Here is a 15,019-nt window from a genome sequence, read left to right as displayed (position 1 = left end):
GTTTCTTTGCATTGCTGAGTGGCTTTCCATTGTAATAAATGTTATTTTAAAAATTCATTCACTTAGTTGTAGTCATTTAGGTTATTTATAGTTTGTGGCAACTGATCTGTTGTGAACAAAACTAGTATGAATATTCTGATGGGAGTGTATGTATCTTAGTGTGTAATACATCAACTTAGTACTATGTGTCAAAACATTAAAAACATGCATACCAAAATTGCCTCATGTCCAGGATTGCTTCAAAAAAAAATCCATGGAAGAAATAGGTGAGGTGTAGGTAAAACAAGATTGAAACTAGGAGATGAGCCTGACTGGTGGTGGCACAGTGTATATAGCATTGACTCGGGATGCTGAAGGCCCATGTTCAAAACCCAAAGTTGCCATTTGGAGTGCAGGCTCATGGGCTTGAACATGGGGTCACAGGCTTGAACACGGGGTCACAGGCTTGAGCACAGAATCATGGACATGATCCCAAGGTCACTGGCTCGAGCCCAAAAGTCATTGGATTGAAGCCCAATGTTGATGACTTGAAGTCCAAGATCACTGGCTTGAGCTGAAGGTCACTGGTTTGAGTAAGGGGTCATGGGCTCGGCTGGAGCCTCACAGTCAAGGCACACATGAAAAGTAATCAATAAACAACACAAATGTGAAACAACTATGAGTTGCTGTTTCACATCTCTCTCCCCTCCTTCCTTTTTCTCTCTCTAAAAAACAAACACAAACAAACAAACAACTCCCCCCCCAAAAAAAAACCTTGAAAAACTAGGAGTTAGGTACATGGGGTTTTTTTATACTATTTTACTTTTGTGTATGTTTGAAAGTGTCCATCATAAAACTTTAATACACATGTCTCTTGATCTACTTGTTCTTAAAATCAGGTATGCACAAAGGATGTTTATAGGGAAGTATATTTATAATAACAGAACAAGGGTAGTGATCCAAATAGCCACCAAAAATCTGAGTAAATAAATTATGGCACATTCATTGAATGGAATACTACAGTCTTCAAAAGTCATGTTTTCAAAGAATATTTAATGGCATTTAAAAATGGAATATATATCCCTGCCCAGGTACCTCAGTTGTTAGAGCATTGTCCTGATATGCCAAGATTATGGGTTTGATCCCAACAGGGCACATATGAGAATCAACCAATGAATGCATTAATGAGTAGAATAACAAGTCAATGTTTCTCTCTCTCACCCCTTCCTCTTTCTCTCTAAAATCAATAAACAGAGTTTTAAATTAAATACATGTTTTATATTAAAAGTGCAAGCTACAAACACTTAAAGACAACAGGATTTCATTTTTATTTAAAATATATAATAAATATAAAGGGCTGGAATATTAATAATTATAAATTATGCAGTGGGTTACAAATGACTTTTTTATTTTATTTTATTTATTTATTTATTTTAGAGAAAGGCAGGGAGAGGGAGACAGAAAAACAGGAACATTGAGTTGTTCTTGTATGTGCCTTACTAAGGATTGAACCAGCCACCTCTGTGCTTCTGAATGATGCTCCAACCAACTGAGCTTTTGGGCTAGGGCTACAAATGATTTTTATGATCATTATAGTTTCTTGTAATTTTAATATTTCTACAATGAGAATGTGATAGTTTTATAATATATTTTTTAGATTTTATTTATCCATTTTTAGAGAGAGGGAAGAGAGAGAGAGAGAGAGAGAGAGAGAGAGAGAGAAAGAGAGAGAGAGAGAGAAGAGGGAGGAGCAGGAAGCATCAACTCCAGTATGAGCCTTGACCAGGCAATGCCGTGAGCCAGCATGGCTAGTAATTCCAGGTCCTGATTGGGAATGGTGTGGAATTGAGAAAAATAGGCTTGCCTGACGTGTGGTGGCGCAGTGGATAAAGTGTCAACCTGGAATGCTGAGTTTGCTGGTTTGAAACCCTGGGCTTGCCTGGTCAAGGCACATACAAAAAGCAACCAATGAACAACTAAAGTGGAGCAACTGTGAGTGATACTTCTTAATCCCTCCTCCATTATCTCTGTAAAATCAATAAATAAAATCTTTAAAAAAAGAAAAAGAAAAATAGGCTTAAAGAGGAAAAGGATTGGCTCAGGAGGTCTCTTCGCAAAGGCAAGAGATAGCTTGCAGAAAGTGAGCCTCCATGCACCTACCTGCTTTATTTATAGGGCAAAGTGAGGCCATTAGCAAATCAAAGAGATCATTAGGACAAAGTCACATTTCCAAGGCAACCCAAGAATTCTTCCAAGTGCAGAAAACCCCACCATACATAACAACTTAACTTCACAAAACAAAGGAGTGCCTCCAGACTTTCTGAGGGACATGGGGGGGTAGGATGAGTATAAACAATCCAGCACCACAGCTAACATGAAGGTGTGGAAAAAATAGCTTTTAGTAACTTCACAGAACAAGTGAGGTGGGGGGTTGGACAGACTGTCAGCTTACTGTGAGTTCCCCACACCCTGTCCCCCAAAAATATAAACTGCAAGACCCTGTTGGCTTTCAGTCCCCAACAAGGCAAGCCCAAGCCCAGGGTTTCAAACTGGTGACCTCAGTGTTTCAAGTCAATGCTTTATTCACTGTGCTACCACAGGTCAGGCTACAATATTTTAATGGAGGAAAAATAGTATTTTATTTCTCTTTGGTACTTTACTTTTTTTTTTTTCCAGATTCTTTCCCCTTACATTGTCTTATTTTTATTCCTACAAGATCAATAGAAGAGCATTTTTTTTTCTTTTCTGCAGACCCAAAGTAGTACATTCTTAGAACTGGATGGAACCTTAGAGATTAACACATGAAGAAACTGAGGATCAGAGAAGGGAAGTAACTTGCTTAATGCCACACACAGGGAAAATGAGTGTCAGAGCCAAGAATGGAAGTTAAGGTCCCTGTGTCCACCTCTAGGCACCTTTAACCGTCTTCTAGAATGAAGAACCCCAGTGAAACCCAGTTCCTGACAGGGACCATAACCAGATAGTCTTGAATAGGATTCCTCAAAGATGAGACAACTGCCTGATTTCTACTCCTGGCTCTAACCTTGTCTGCAGAGTGACCCCTCTCCCCTCTCTTAATCTAGGCCACAGTGGACCCCTCAACTCCACACAGAACAATATCTCCAATCCAGGCAAGTCTGAATTCTGTTTTGTGTTGCACAATGAGCCTTTTCTCTCCCTCCCCTCCTCCTCCTCCATTATACAAATCTGTTTGGTTGAAAGGGGGACAGGGGTGGGATATGGGTGAATCAGTACAACCTCCTCCCCTCAAGAGTTAATAGCAGCCCTTAAAACTAGGACAAGTGCAAGTCCATAGCTCCAACAGAGGACGCTCAAAACAAGCGTTCTAAGTTGGGCAGAGCCTGGCTTTCTCGAGAACATCTTTATCACCAGTCCATGCGGTCATGTGGGGCTCTCAGGCTGCTCCATCTGAACGGCCAGGCCAAGAGGCCTTTCCCTAGGTTCCCGAGTTAGCTGAGGGGAAGGAGAGGCTGAACATAGTGTGGTCCTTGAAAAGTCTTTAGGTAATAGGAGCAGGGCTCAGGGACAAGGGGTATTGAGAGCTGCTAGAGGGGCACCAGAAAAGATCACGGGGAAAGAAAATGTGACCTGAGAAGCCTGCTTAATGGAACTGAGGAGAAAGAAAGCAAGCACTGGATCACCTGTCACCTTTCCACTTCTATTCCCGGAAGCTCTGATAGAACTCCTCAGTGCTGGAAACCTCAGCAGAGGTGACTGGGTATGCTCTCCAGGAATAAAGAGATCCCAAAGCTGGAAAGAAGTTTCCCTTCTTGTGAGATAATTGGGCTAGTCATGTCTCCCCCACTGCTTCAGTTAGCCCATCCATACAATGGGGAAGCAACAGCCTTCCCGGTCCAGCCTTCTTGGGGAGATATGTGAGCATGCATAAGACAGAATCTGGTACAACATTCTTGAAGCATCTCTAGTTTCAGGCTCAGCTGGGAGGGAGATACACAGAACACTAAGAGAGTTACAATCAATTTTGGTACCTTTACTGATAGGCACTGGAAGGCTGGGCATTTGGATTAAGCCCTTTAAAGGCTAGGACATGCCTCCCCTGTCCCTGCTTACATTTCAGAGGTGGGGCCTGGGAAGGGGTCTCAACACTTGCCTCTCTATCCTCTCTAGCCTGGCAGGTAAGACCTATCCCGACTGTCACTGCTAAAAGATTAAGGTGACCCTTCAGTGCCCAGTATTTGGCCAAATGGAAAGAATTCCTTTGGTAGCATGAGATGGACTCATCTCTGGTCTGTGGAACGTTGTTGCCCAACATTTCCCTGCTTGTTTCTGAAATCTGAACAACAGGCTGTCTGCTTTTATCTGTAACTGTGTGGGGGATTTTTTTTAAGAGACTGGAGGGGAGGAGAGGGGAGGAGCTAAGGTAAGTAAAGGGGAGGAAAGTGGGAGGTAGCATTGCCGATATTAACATGGCCACAAAATTGTTTCCCCTCCTACAAGTGCTTGGAGAATGAGATCTACAGAGCCAGGAGAGTAGCTTTGGCTGAATTTTCTGTGGTTTAAGGCTTTTCAGACCCCAGTTAGCTCTCTTCCCATCTGGGCAAATGAAAGACAAGAATGAAAAAGTAAAAAGGAGAGATCAAGCTAAACATGCGGATTTCCTTTTTTGTCTCGCCATCTTTGTAGAAAAGATGCCAGTGGCAACAAAGCTAGAAACCCAAGTGACAACACAGAGGAAGCAAGAGGATCATGGGATGAAAAAGGAAGCTGATTACATGTTTTTCTTTAAAGACTTTCCTTTATTTCTATGTAGCTGAAATTGTAAGCTCAAGGGGCTTAGAGTGAGACCTGGAAACAGCTTTAAAGAAACAACTAGAGAACAAAGTGAGAGAGCAAAGCATCAAGAGGTGGGTTAAAAAAATATTCATACCAGATGGAAAAGTGAATTGGTCCAGAGAAGGCTTCTGGGAGAAGGTGAGTCTTGAACCTTGATTTGGATAAATTAAGTATGGAGAGTGGTGGGGAGGGTATCCCAGGCTAGAGGAACCCCACGAATCCATGTGGGGTAGGGTGGTGCAAACGAAAAAAGGCTACAAAGAACAATGTTTATTTAGGGAGGCAGCACCGCTGAAGAGGAGGGTGCGGGTTGCAAGGTCATTGTAAAGATCTGAAGAGAATGTGTGGTATTGGCAGAAGGAAAGAGACTTTGTTTCCACTTTGAAACAAGGAGGCCCCCAGGAGACAGACCAATTCCCTCAACCCTTGCCCCCCCAGAGGCTCAGCCCTCAGCTCCCAGCCCCCTTGCACCCCTCCCATCCACTCTATGCTTGCAGGACTAAGGGGGACTTACAGGATGAAAAGACTGATCCCACAGTCCAAAATCAGTGCAAGGATTTTACAATCCAACTGTGAACCTGTGGGTGTGCATGCCTGCGTGTATGCATATTATTCTGCAGGGCAGACAAGAAGCATGTCTTGTACTTTTTAAAAATGAAGCAGAGCAGGTGGTAGCCTATTTGGCCCCCTTTGAGGCAGGCTGCATGACACAGTGAAAAGGGTGCAGAGCTTGAATTCAAATCCCTGCTTGGCCATTGCCCATCTGTGGAGCGCGTCACCTCATTCCCTCTTCTGTGGAGCGAGGAGAACAGTAGCCAGCCCATAAAGTGATGAGGATGAAATGAGATAACCTGTAGAGCACCTGCACAAGAACAGGTACTTAGCATGGACAACTTTTTTTTTTTTTTTTTACAGAGGCAGAGATAGACAAGGACAGACATACAGGAACGGCGAGAGATGAGAAGCATCAATCATCAGTTTCTCATTGCGCGTTGCGACTTCTTAGTTGTTCATTGATTGCTTTCTCACATGTGCCTTGACCGTGGGCCTTCAGCAGACTGAGTAACCCCCTGCTGGAGCCAGCGACCTTGGGCCCAAGCTGGTGAGCTCTTTGCTCAAGCCAGATGAGCCCGCACTCAAGCTGGCGACCTCGGGGTCTCGAACCTGGGTCCTTCCGCATCCCAGTCCGACGCTCTATCCACTGCGCCACCACCTGGTCAGGCTGGACAACTTTTGATATTAGGTCTCTACAATGCCAGCCTCTGTTACCCCCGGGAACTTGCCTTGCAAGCCTGAATGCTCATCATTTCCCCCCAAGTCCCAGCTCTATTGTTGCAAGTGCTGTTCAAGGTGGCACTAGGCACTATTTGTGTGGCTAGGGGGTACAAACGTGAAGCCGAAACAAATGTGGCAAAGTCAATAGTTGTGGAACGTCAGTGATAGGCTTCCATTGTTTTGTGTAGGTTTGAAACAAACTATAAAAGAAACAGAAGGAATTCTTGTCCACAAGGTTACATGTATTCTTGCAAGCCTGCAACTGATTTTTATGCCAGGCAGAATGTGCAAGGAGGCCCTCCAGGAGGGAGTTTGAAGTGCTACAAACCCATGGTGGAAGGGGGGATGACTTCACTTGCAGCACTGTGGGCAGCTTCTTGGAGGCAGGGGCATTTCAGCTGCTCCTTTAAGAGAGTTTGATTAGCAGAGAACATCGTGGGGGAACTGGTTACATTGGTCCACACTCAGAATAGTTGTAACAGCACAGACTGTCTGGAACAAAATGTGACTGATGTGCTTTGAGAACTGCAGTCCAGTTGGGTGCGGCAGGTGGGGGAATGTATTAACCCCTAGTACTCAATAAAAAGTTGTGGAGAGGGCTTAATTGATCAGGCTAACCTGCTTTTTGCTAGTTTAGTGCACAGTAAGGAGGGTTTCTATGTCAGGGTTCACCTGGGAGATGTAGATGGAGATGGAACTTAATAACTAAAATAGTTGCTGGTGTGTGTGTGTGTGTGTGTGTGTGTGTGTGTGTGTGTGTGTGTGTGTACACTCCAGGTGTAGAACTGGAAAGGAGAGTGCCTGGTGGGGCTGGTGGGTCTTCTCAGGGCCCTGAGCTCAGGGCAGAACTTACCAGGAGGCAAAACAGAGCATGATGGACAACGAAGGGTAAAAGTTTTCTCCTGCGCAAGCCACCTCAGCCTATGGAAGACCCAGAAATACCCCGCCATCTGTTTTCATTCTTTTTAAGGTACCTTGAGGATTCTTTTCAAGTTGAAGAGGCTCCTATGCGATTACAAGACCTGGAGAGGGGGTGGCAGGTTAAGCTACTACTAGCTTGACCCCTTACCTGTGCAGAGGGAATTCTCTCAACCAGCACTTACCAACATTTCAGATAAATGTTTGTTCCACTTCCTGGAACAAACAGGAAGTGAGGAGGGGAGAGGAAAATGTCAGTGGAGAAAAGGAAGGATCCATTTGGCTGAAGACAGACTTTTTTGGCAGGTGACAGGGACGAAGGACAGTGGGTTTCAAAAGGAAAGAGCAGGGCAAGGAAGCCAACACCAACAACTTTGTCTAGATAAGTTATTTTTTTCTGGGGTTCCTATGAGCCCTCTCTGTCCACCTTCCTTTTCACTCTGGCCTCTCTCAGTATTGTGGTCCCCACCTGTCTGCACATACAACAGGAAGAAAGGAACCAAGAACAGCTCAGAATACTTGTTACAGGATGGAGGGTCTGGCTGGCTGAGGAAGGATGCCTAGGATTCTGCTGGATTGGTTACCTGCAAGGGCCAGTTTATCTCAAATTTCTTATCAGGTGTCAGGAGAGAAAGCCCCAGAATCCAGCAACCCTGGGGCAGGACAGTGATCCTTAAGAGCTGGAGCTAATCCCAGGTTAAAGGGATGGCTTTAAGAAATTGGAATTAGCCTCACCCAGCTGTGGCACAGTGGATAGAGCATCAGACTGGGACGCAGAGGTCACCGGCTTGAGCACGGTCACTGGCTTGAGCGTGGGATCATAGACATGGCCCCATGGTTGCTGGCTTGAGCCCAAAGGTTGTTGGCTTGAAGTCCAAAGTTGCTGACTTGAGCAAGGGGTCACTGGCTCTGCCCCCCCCCATCAAGGCACATATGAAAAAGCAATCCCTGAACAACTGAGGAGCCGCAACAAAGAATTGATGTTTGTCATCTCTCTCCCTTCCTGTCTGTCTGTCCCTATCTCTCTCCCTGTCTCTGTCATGAAAGAAAGAAAGAGAGAAAGAAGAAATTTGGAATTAACCTGACCTGTGGTGGTGCAGTGGATACAGTTTCAACTTGGAGTGCTGAGATCAGTGGTTCAAACCCCCAGGCTCGCCCGTACGAGAAGCAACACCTACTACTACCTACGAGTTGATGCTTCTGGATCCTCCCCTCCCCTCTTTGTCTCTTTCTTTCTTCTCTCTAAATAAATAAAATCTTTTTAAAAATTGAAATTAACCAATCTAAGACATCCATTTGTCAGTTGTAGTTGGGAGGGTCTGGCCAGACCCATATTCACATTTTATGGCTAATATTTACAACCATAGTGATTTCTTTTTCATTTTCATTGCTGACATTTCTGAGTGTGCTAGGTACTTTATTAAGATCAATAATAGTTAACAGGCATCAAACACTTATGATGTGGCAGGCTTGGTACTAAGAATGTGACTTGTATTATTCATTCATTCCCATAACAGCCTTATGCGGTAGGTATTGTTATTGTCCCTATTTTACAGAATGGAAAACAGAGGCTCAGGAAAGTGAAAGAACTGTTAATAACTCACTGAAGGCCACAAAGCTAACAACTGATAAAGGTAAGATTTAAATTCAAGTCCTGTTGGTTCCAACACCCACATACCATGTGTGACATCAGTATGCTCTACAGTCTCCAGCATGCTTTGCTGTCTCACTCCTCACTAGCCATGCCTTCCCCAATTAGTAGATTAGTCATGTGTTGACACTTCTAGTCTCTGTCTAATGGCTTGTTTATTTAACTGATGGATGCTGCTCCCCATTTGAGGCCGTTAACATTTAAACAAAACAAAACTGTTGAACCTGGCAAAGTGACACTATGTTTACTGTTTTTCCTCCAGTGTTAACTGTAAGCTTTTCCTAAATATATATTTTGATGTGTTAAGGGAATCTAAAGAGGACTGAGGAATAGTTTAGTAATCCTCGGATGCAGCTTCAGTCCCACTACCCTCAATCTCCTTGGTGAGCAGGACAAATGGCCTAGGGGGCCAGCCTTGTCTATGATGGGGAAGAGATACACGTTGACAGTCTCATTCTGAGTAAATAGGGGGCAGAGAGGCTGTGCTGGGTGGGCAACTTTGTCCTTGGGGTCTAAGTCCTGGGGCAGCCTCTCTTCATGTCTGGGGAGAGAATTTCGTTGTTTCTTTCTAGGACAGTAAGAACATCTGTGCCAAAGCAGAAGAGGAAGCCGGGAGCTCCGAGGCATCTCTGCCCGTCTCCTGACACTGTCTGATTGTTACTGTGTTGGTTTCTGCTTGGATCACTGATGGAGTCCATTTAGAGAAGGCTGTCTTGGGTGAAGACAGTGGACGGGGGCTGAGCAAGGACAGAAAAGACCTGTCCAGTTGGGGGCAGAGGTGTGAGGTGGGCAGGGAGCTGGACTGACTCCAAAGTGACCAGGTTACAAACTAGTAGTTGAAAGGGAGGAAGGATTGCTTCCACTGTCCCTCTTCTGTTGGGAACCGAAAGTCAACAGGGTCTTTGCAGTTTAGATTTTTGGGGGACAGATGTGTGCGGAACTGACAGAAAACCAACAGTGTCCAACCCCCCTCCTCACTTGTTCTGTGAAGTTACTAAATTAGGCTATTTTTTTCAACACCTTCATGTTAGCTATGGTGCTGGATTGTTTATAGTGGTCCTATCCCCCATGTCCCTCATAGAGACTTGAGGCAATTTCCTTTTTATTCTTTGTTTTGTGAAGTTAAGATGTTATGTATGGTGGGGGTTTTTTGCACTTGGTAGACTTCTTGGGATGACTTGGAAATGTGACTTTGTTTTAATGATCTCTTTGATTTGCTAACGGCCTCACTTTGCCCTTTAAATAAAGCAGGTGGGGGTGGGGTGGAGGCTCACCTTTTGCAAGCTATCTTCTGCGTTGCAAAGTCCTCCGAGCCCAACCTTTTTCTCTTTAAGCCTGTTTTCTTAATTCCGCACCATTCCCTCTCAGGACCTGGAATTACTAGCCGAGCTGGTTCAACGCTCTCCTCTACTGGGGGTTAACTGCTGTTGATGGAGTCCCCTTTGCTTGCAGCCTCCTTCCTCCTACACACGGGGTTTCATCTCAACCTTGAGGTAAATGGATCAAGAGCTACACTGTAGCTGCTACAGGTTTGATCCTTATATGAGACAGTTTGCTTCAAGCTGAGAACTGGCTACTTCCTTCCTCTCAGCTCCAGTTGCTAATTGTTGGGAATTAAAGTGGGGGAGTTTAGGGCTCCCTGCAAACCCATTCCCAGTACTAGAATGTCACAGCACCCTTTGCATTTCAGATGGTGAGTGCAGCTGGATGGGGCCCCAGCAAGTTGGCCTCGGATTGGGAAAGAGCTAAGGCAGCTCCTTAGTTTTTTCCTCACACAGGACATACAGCTCTGAAACTGCCAACTATTGGGACCAAGAGGAAATAGGCATATGCATTCATCACAATTAGCTCCATCAGTCTCAAAAAAAACCCATTGATGGCCTCTCCTTTTGGGCATCATGCTGTGCCTGGCACGAGCTAGTAATCCCTACCCAGTCCTGGCCCTCCCGGGTTTACAACCTTAAGTCACACAATAATGACACAGATCCCAAAGGCCGGCAGTTAACAAATACACCCACTTGTCCACCAATCACAAGGGATCCATTGAGTGAGCCACAGCAAAAAACAGGGCCCCCTTCAAAGAGCTTCCAGTCTGGTGGGTAAATAGGTAAGTAAGACTGAGTGAGGACTAGGGAGAAGAGGTTCAGGGGAGGAAACACGGTGAATTTGGGCATCCTCTAACACCCTTTTTTATAAAAGTGTATATTAGCATGTGTCTGGATTTTCTGTCTATTTGAGCTGTGCCCCCACCCCGAATTAAGGGTGTAATTTCAGCCCTCTACTCGCGCAGGGCCCATACAAAAGGCCAGAGGCAAGCCCGCTCTGCGCCGCTGGTGCAGAGGCCCCGGGCCAGGAGGCAGGGGCCCCCAGACGCCCAGCGTGGGCTCTCCATTTCTCCGTGGGTGGCCGAGGAGTGTCACCTGCCCTAACCTCCTCAGGCCTCACGGTCCACAGCTCAAGGTTCCTCGCGGCATCTCCACCCCTGTCCCGTTAGCTGCGAACCCAGCTGCCCGCCGCGCGCTGCTGGCACAGGTCTGGGGCGGGAGCTCGGGAGGAGGCTCCGGGGAAAGTCATCCCGGGAGGTCGGGTCACCGCGTCTCCCTAGGGCGTGCCTGCAAGGCCTCAGCCGCAGGAGGCGCCGCCGCCGGCCCGTCCCCCAAACACTTCCGACGGGCGCCTGCCTCCCGGGCCACTTCCAAGGGCCGGGCTGAGGGGGAGCGACCTGGGCCGCGTTCGCGCTGGGCGCCTGCCAGTTAGGTGCCGGGGGCCGAGGGGCGCAGAGACTGCACCGAGGGCGGGCTGCGCGCTGCGCCGGGCCGGGCCACCGGAGGGCCTGGCGAGCTGGGCGGACGGAGCGCGTGTGCGAAGGGAAGCGCGGGACCGCGAGCCGCCGGCCCGGGAAGGGCAGGTTAGGGAGAGGCGGCGGCGGGAGGAGCGAGCCAGGAACCTGGGCGGTCTGCTGGGCTGGCGGGCTCAGGGGTGGGGGGCGGAGCGCCGGGGGCGGAGATGGGCCGCAGGAGGGAGGGGGGCTGAGGGGCGCGGCTGGGGGCGGGGCGCTGGGACCTGGGATGATAAGAGCTTGCTCACGGGGAGCTAAGGCGGGAGTGTGGGAGGGGCGGGGTACTTAGAGACCAAAGAGGAGACAAAAGGACGGGGTGGGTGGGAGGGGCCTGGACTAGCGGGGATAGGGGAGGGGCGCCGAGGGACGCCTAGGGGGAAGGGTTGTGTGTGTAGGGGGGGTCAGGGTATTGGAGGGACTTAGGGACGTGAAAGGACAACACAGAAGGGGGCGCGGGGGTACAGAGACGACGGGAGGGGGGGTTGCCAGGAGCGCTCCACCACGCTCGCCACAGAGAGGAGGGGAGGCGGCTGGGAGGAACGGCCACACACAGGGAGGGGTATTCTGCAGATGGACTGTCCGCGAGGATGGGGGACCGGGGCTTCGGCGGGTTCGGGAGGGTAAGGGTGTGTAGACATGGGGAAAGGGAGTGCAGCGAGGACTTGAGGTAGGAGGCGGATGGGCGTGTGGGAAGCGCAGAGGAAAGGGATTTAACGCTGCAGAACTGGATGACCGATAGGTCACTATGGGGGCCGTACAGACGGGACGGGGCTACCAAGGCAGGTCGAAAACTGCCTCAAGGAAAGTGGGACCTGCGAGGGCTGTAGAGGGTGGTGGGGGCGGCCTTGGGCTAGGCAGGAAGGCGCCACCGCCGCCCTCTGCCCGTCCCCAGCGTGCCCCGCCCCGTCCGGGGGCCCTAAGGGCAGCGGCCTAGGCCTCGGGTGAGAGGAGCCAGGGCGGTACCATTAGGAACAGGGAGGGGGGGTTGGGGAAAGGGAGGAGCCAGGGGTCAGAGCCCTGTTGGGGGCGGGGGGGGGGGGCGCCACACCCTGGGAAAAAGGCTTGGGCACATCCAGAATGGACCAATCAGCGAGCAAGGCCAGGGTGGCGTCAAGGGGCAGCTTCGGCCAATGAGAAGGGAGAACACTTCGGAGGTTCGGAGGAAGAAAGGAAAAAAAAAAAGCTCACTAAACAACAGTGGATTCCGTTTGGGGGCTTGGAAGGCTGCAATTTGGCGTCGTTTATAAACGTTCAGGCGCCTGCCCTCCTCATTGAAGGATGGGGTCGCTTGCATCACTCGTGGGCCGCGGGGAGTACACGGAACTGAGGAGGGTCCCGAGAAAGTAGATGGGGATTGGCCCTTTACTGAGTGCACTTGATTGGGCGCTTCAGTTTGGGGGGGGGTGGGACGGAGGTGTCAGCTTTGTGCTCTAGAGTGAAGAAAAGGTTATGGTCTTTTAAACGGAGGCAGGAGTGGATAACTAGTTCCACACCCCATCTTCCCTCACTGGCCACTGACTTAGGTGTCAACCAGCAAGTGGGTCACAGATAATCTCAAACCTGTGGATAACTTAAATATGCCCCTTGGGCTCTAAACACAATCAACGTATGTATCTCTATTTCCAGCCCTGGGTTGCTGTTTTAGAGAATAAGCAGTAGCAGTAGGGACCTGCAGCTACCACGGGAGCTTCATAGAAATTTATGGCGTAGGTTTGTGGCCTCGGAGTTACTCTTAGGATCCTAGTTCCTACTCAGCCACTAATTTAATGTGTGACACTGAAGACCTCACTCTACTCTGAAATCTTCTGCCTATAAAATACAGGTATCAGAACTAGTTACACTGGACTCTAAACACTTTGGAATTGATTTGGACACTGGTGTGCTTGGAGAAGAGGGCTGCATTGGTGTGGGAAATTGCAAAAGAAAACTCAGTGGCAGAGAACTTTTGGCCCAAGGATTCTGAATGTCTGTAAGGCTCCTCAGACGGTATCTAGGATGGTGTGTATCTTTGTGCACTTTTCTGGGGAGGGTTCAGAATTTCATTAAATTCTGAGAGGGGTCTGTGACACAAAAATAAACCCCAGTTTTGGTCTAAAAAGGCTGGGGACACCATCCTCCATGACAGGAGGTGAAGTGCAGTAGTGCTAGCTACATCCTTTTGGAATCAGGAGGGGTTTCTCCAATTCCTTGTTAGGAATCTTGGCTACAGGGACCCTGTCCCTATATTTCTTTCTTTCTTTCTTTTTTTTTTTTTTACAGGAACAGAGAGAGAGAGGGACAGATAGGGTCAGACAGACAGACAGGAACGGAGAGATGAGAAGCATCAATCATCAGTTTTTTGTTGGGACTCCTTAGTTCATTGTTTTCTCATATGTGCCTTGATCACGGGCCTTCAGCAGACCGAGTGACCCCTTGCTTGAGCCGGCGACCTTGGGTCCAAGCTGGTGAGCTTTGCTCAAGCCAGATGAGCCCGTGCTCAAGCTGGCGACCTCGGGGTCTTGAACCTGGGTCCTTCTGCATCCCAGTCCGACGCTCTATCCACTGTGCCACTGCCTAGTCAGGCTATATTTATTTCTTGTCACCCAAAGAAAGGAAGGTTCCTCAGATCTGAGAAGTCCAGGTCATCCTAGAGCAAAGTAATACTTAAAACTGTACTTTGAATCAATGGGGAGAAGTTGGCCCTGAGTAGGAAAGGAACAGAGCTTTACTTCTGAAAGTTCATCTATAAAGTATGGATAAAACCTCATTGTTTTAAGGAGGAAAATAAATGCTAGCTTCTCTAAGACCTGTGCAAGCTGGGAGCTCACAAAGAAAATGATAGTGGCCATACTGGCTGGGTAGCTCAGTTGGTTAGAGCGTCATCCCAGTACACCAACGTTGTGGGTTTGATCCCGATGAGGGCACGTACAAGAGAGCCAATGACTGCGTAAATAAGTGGGACAACAAATGGATCTTTTCTTTCTCTAAAATCAATCCATAGACTGACAGGCGGTGGCGCAGTGGATGAAATGTCGACCTGGGATGCTGAGGTCCAGGTTTGAAACCCAGATGTCACTGGGTTGAGCGCGAGGTCACCAGCTTGAGCATGGGATCATTGACACGATCCCATGGTTGCTGGCTTGAGCCCAAAGATCACTGGCTCATCTGAAGCCCCCCAGTCAAGGGACGTATGAGAAGCAATCAGTGAATTACTAAAATGCCGCAACTAAGATTTGATGCTTCTCATCTCCCTTCTTCCTCTCTCTCACTAAAAAAATAAAAATCACTCAGTAGGCCCTGGCTGGTTAGCTCAGTTGGTTAGTGTTGTCCAGAAATACCAAGGTTCGATCCCCAGTAAGCACATATGGGAGGCGACCAATGATTGCACAACTAAGTGGAACAAAAAATGAATGCACCTCTCTCTCCCTTCCTGTCTCTTTAAAATCAATCAATTAAATAATAATAATAATGAGAATAATAATGGCTAGACTTCAAGCTGAACCCAGCTTCAGCATCATCCTAGGGCCAGCCCAAAATCCAGTTGCATGGATTGTACATGTTGT

The 15,019-nt window shown here is 48.0% G+C and overlaps 1 protein-coding gene across 1 annotated transcript; it reads right to left on the bottom strand.

Annotated features, from left to right (window-relative positions):
• Positions 1–11,093: 11,093 nt before the first annotated feature.
• On the bottom strand, positions 11,094–12,771 carry LOC136386476 (uncharacterized). The gene is made up of 2 exons (XM_066357879.1): positions 12,666–12,771; positions 11,094–11,701 (listed from the first exon to the last, which is right to left on the bottom strand). Exons 1-2 carry the CDS (start codon positions 12,769–12,771, stop codon positions 11,094–11,096), a joined length of 714 nt encoding a protein of 237 aa, XP_066213976.1.
• Positions 12,772–15,019: the final 2,248 nt, after the last annotated feature.

This window comes from Saccopteryx leptura, chromosome X (genome assembly GCF_036850995.1).
Source record: "Saccopteryx leptura isolate mSacLep1 chromosome X, mSacLep1_pri_phased_curated, whole genome shotgun sequence".
Classification (NCBI taxonomy): domain Eukaryota; kingdom Metazoa; phylum Chordata; class Mammalia; order Chiroptera; family Emballonuridae; genus Saccopteryx; species Saccopteryx leptura.
This window is presented reverse-complemented; position numbering and strand designations above follow the sequence as displayed.

Coding starts and splice junctions, on each gene's coding strand:
- LOC136386476 (XM_066357879.1), bottom strand. CDS start 12,771: ATGCAAGCGACCCCATCCTTCAATGAGGAGGGCAGGCGCCTGAACGTT. Junction 11,702..12,665: donor ACGGAATCCACTGTTGTTTA/GTGAGCTTTTTT, acceptor TTATCATCCCAG/GTCCCAGCGCCCCGCCCCCA.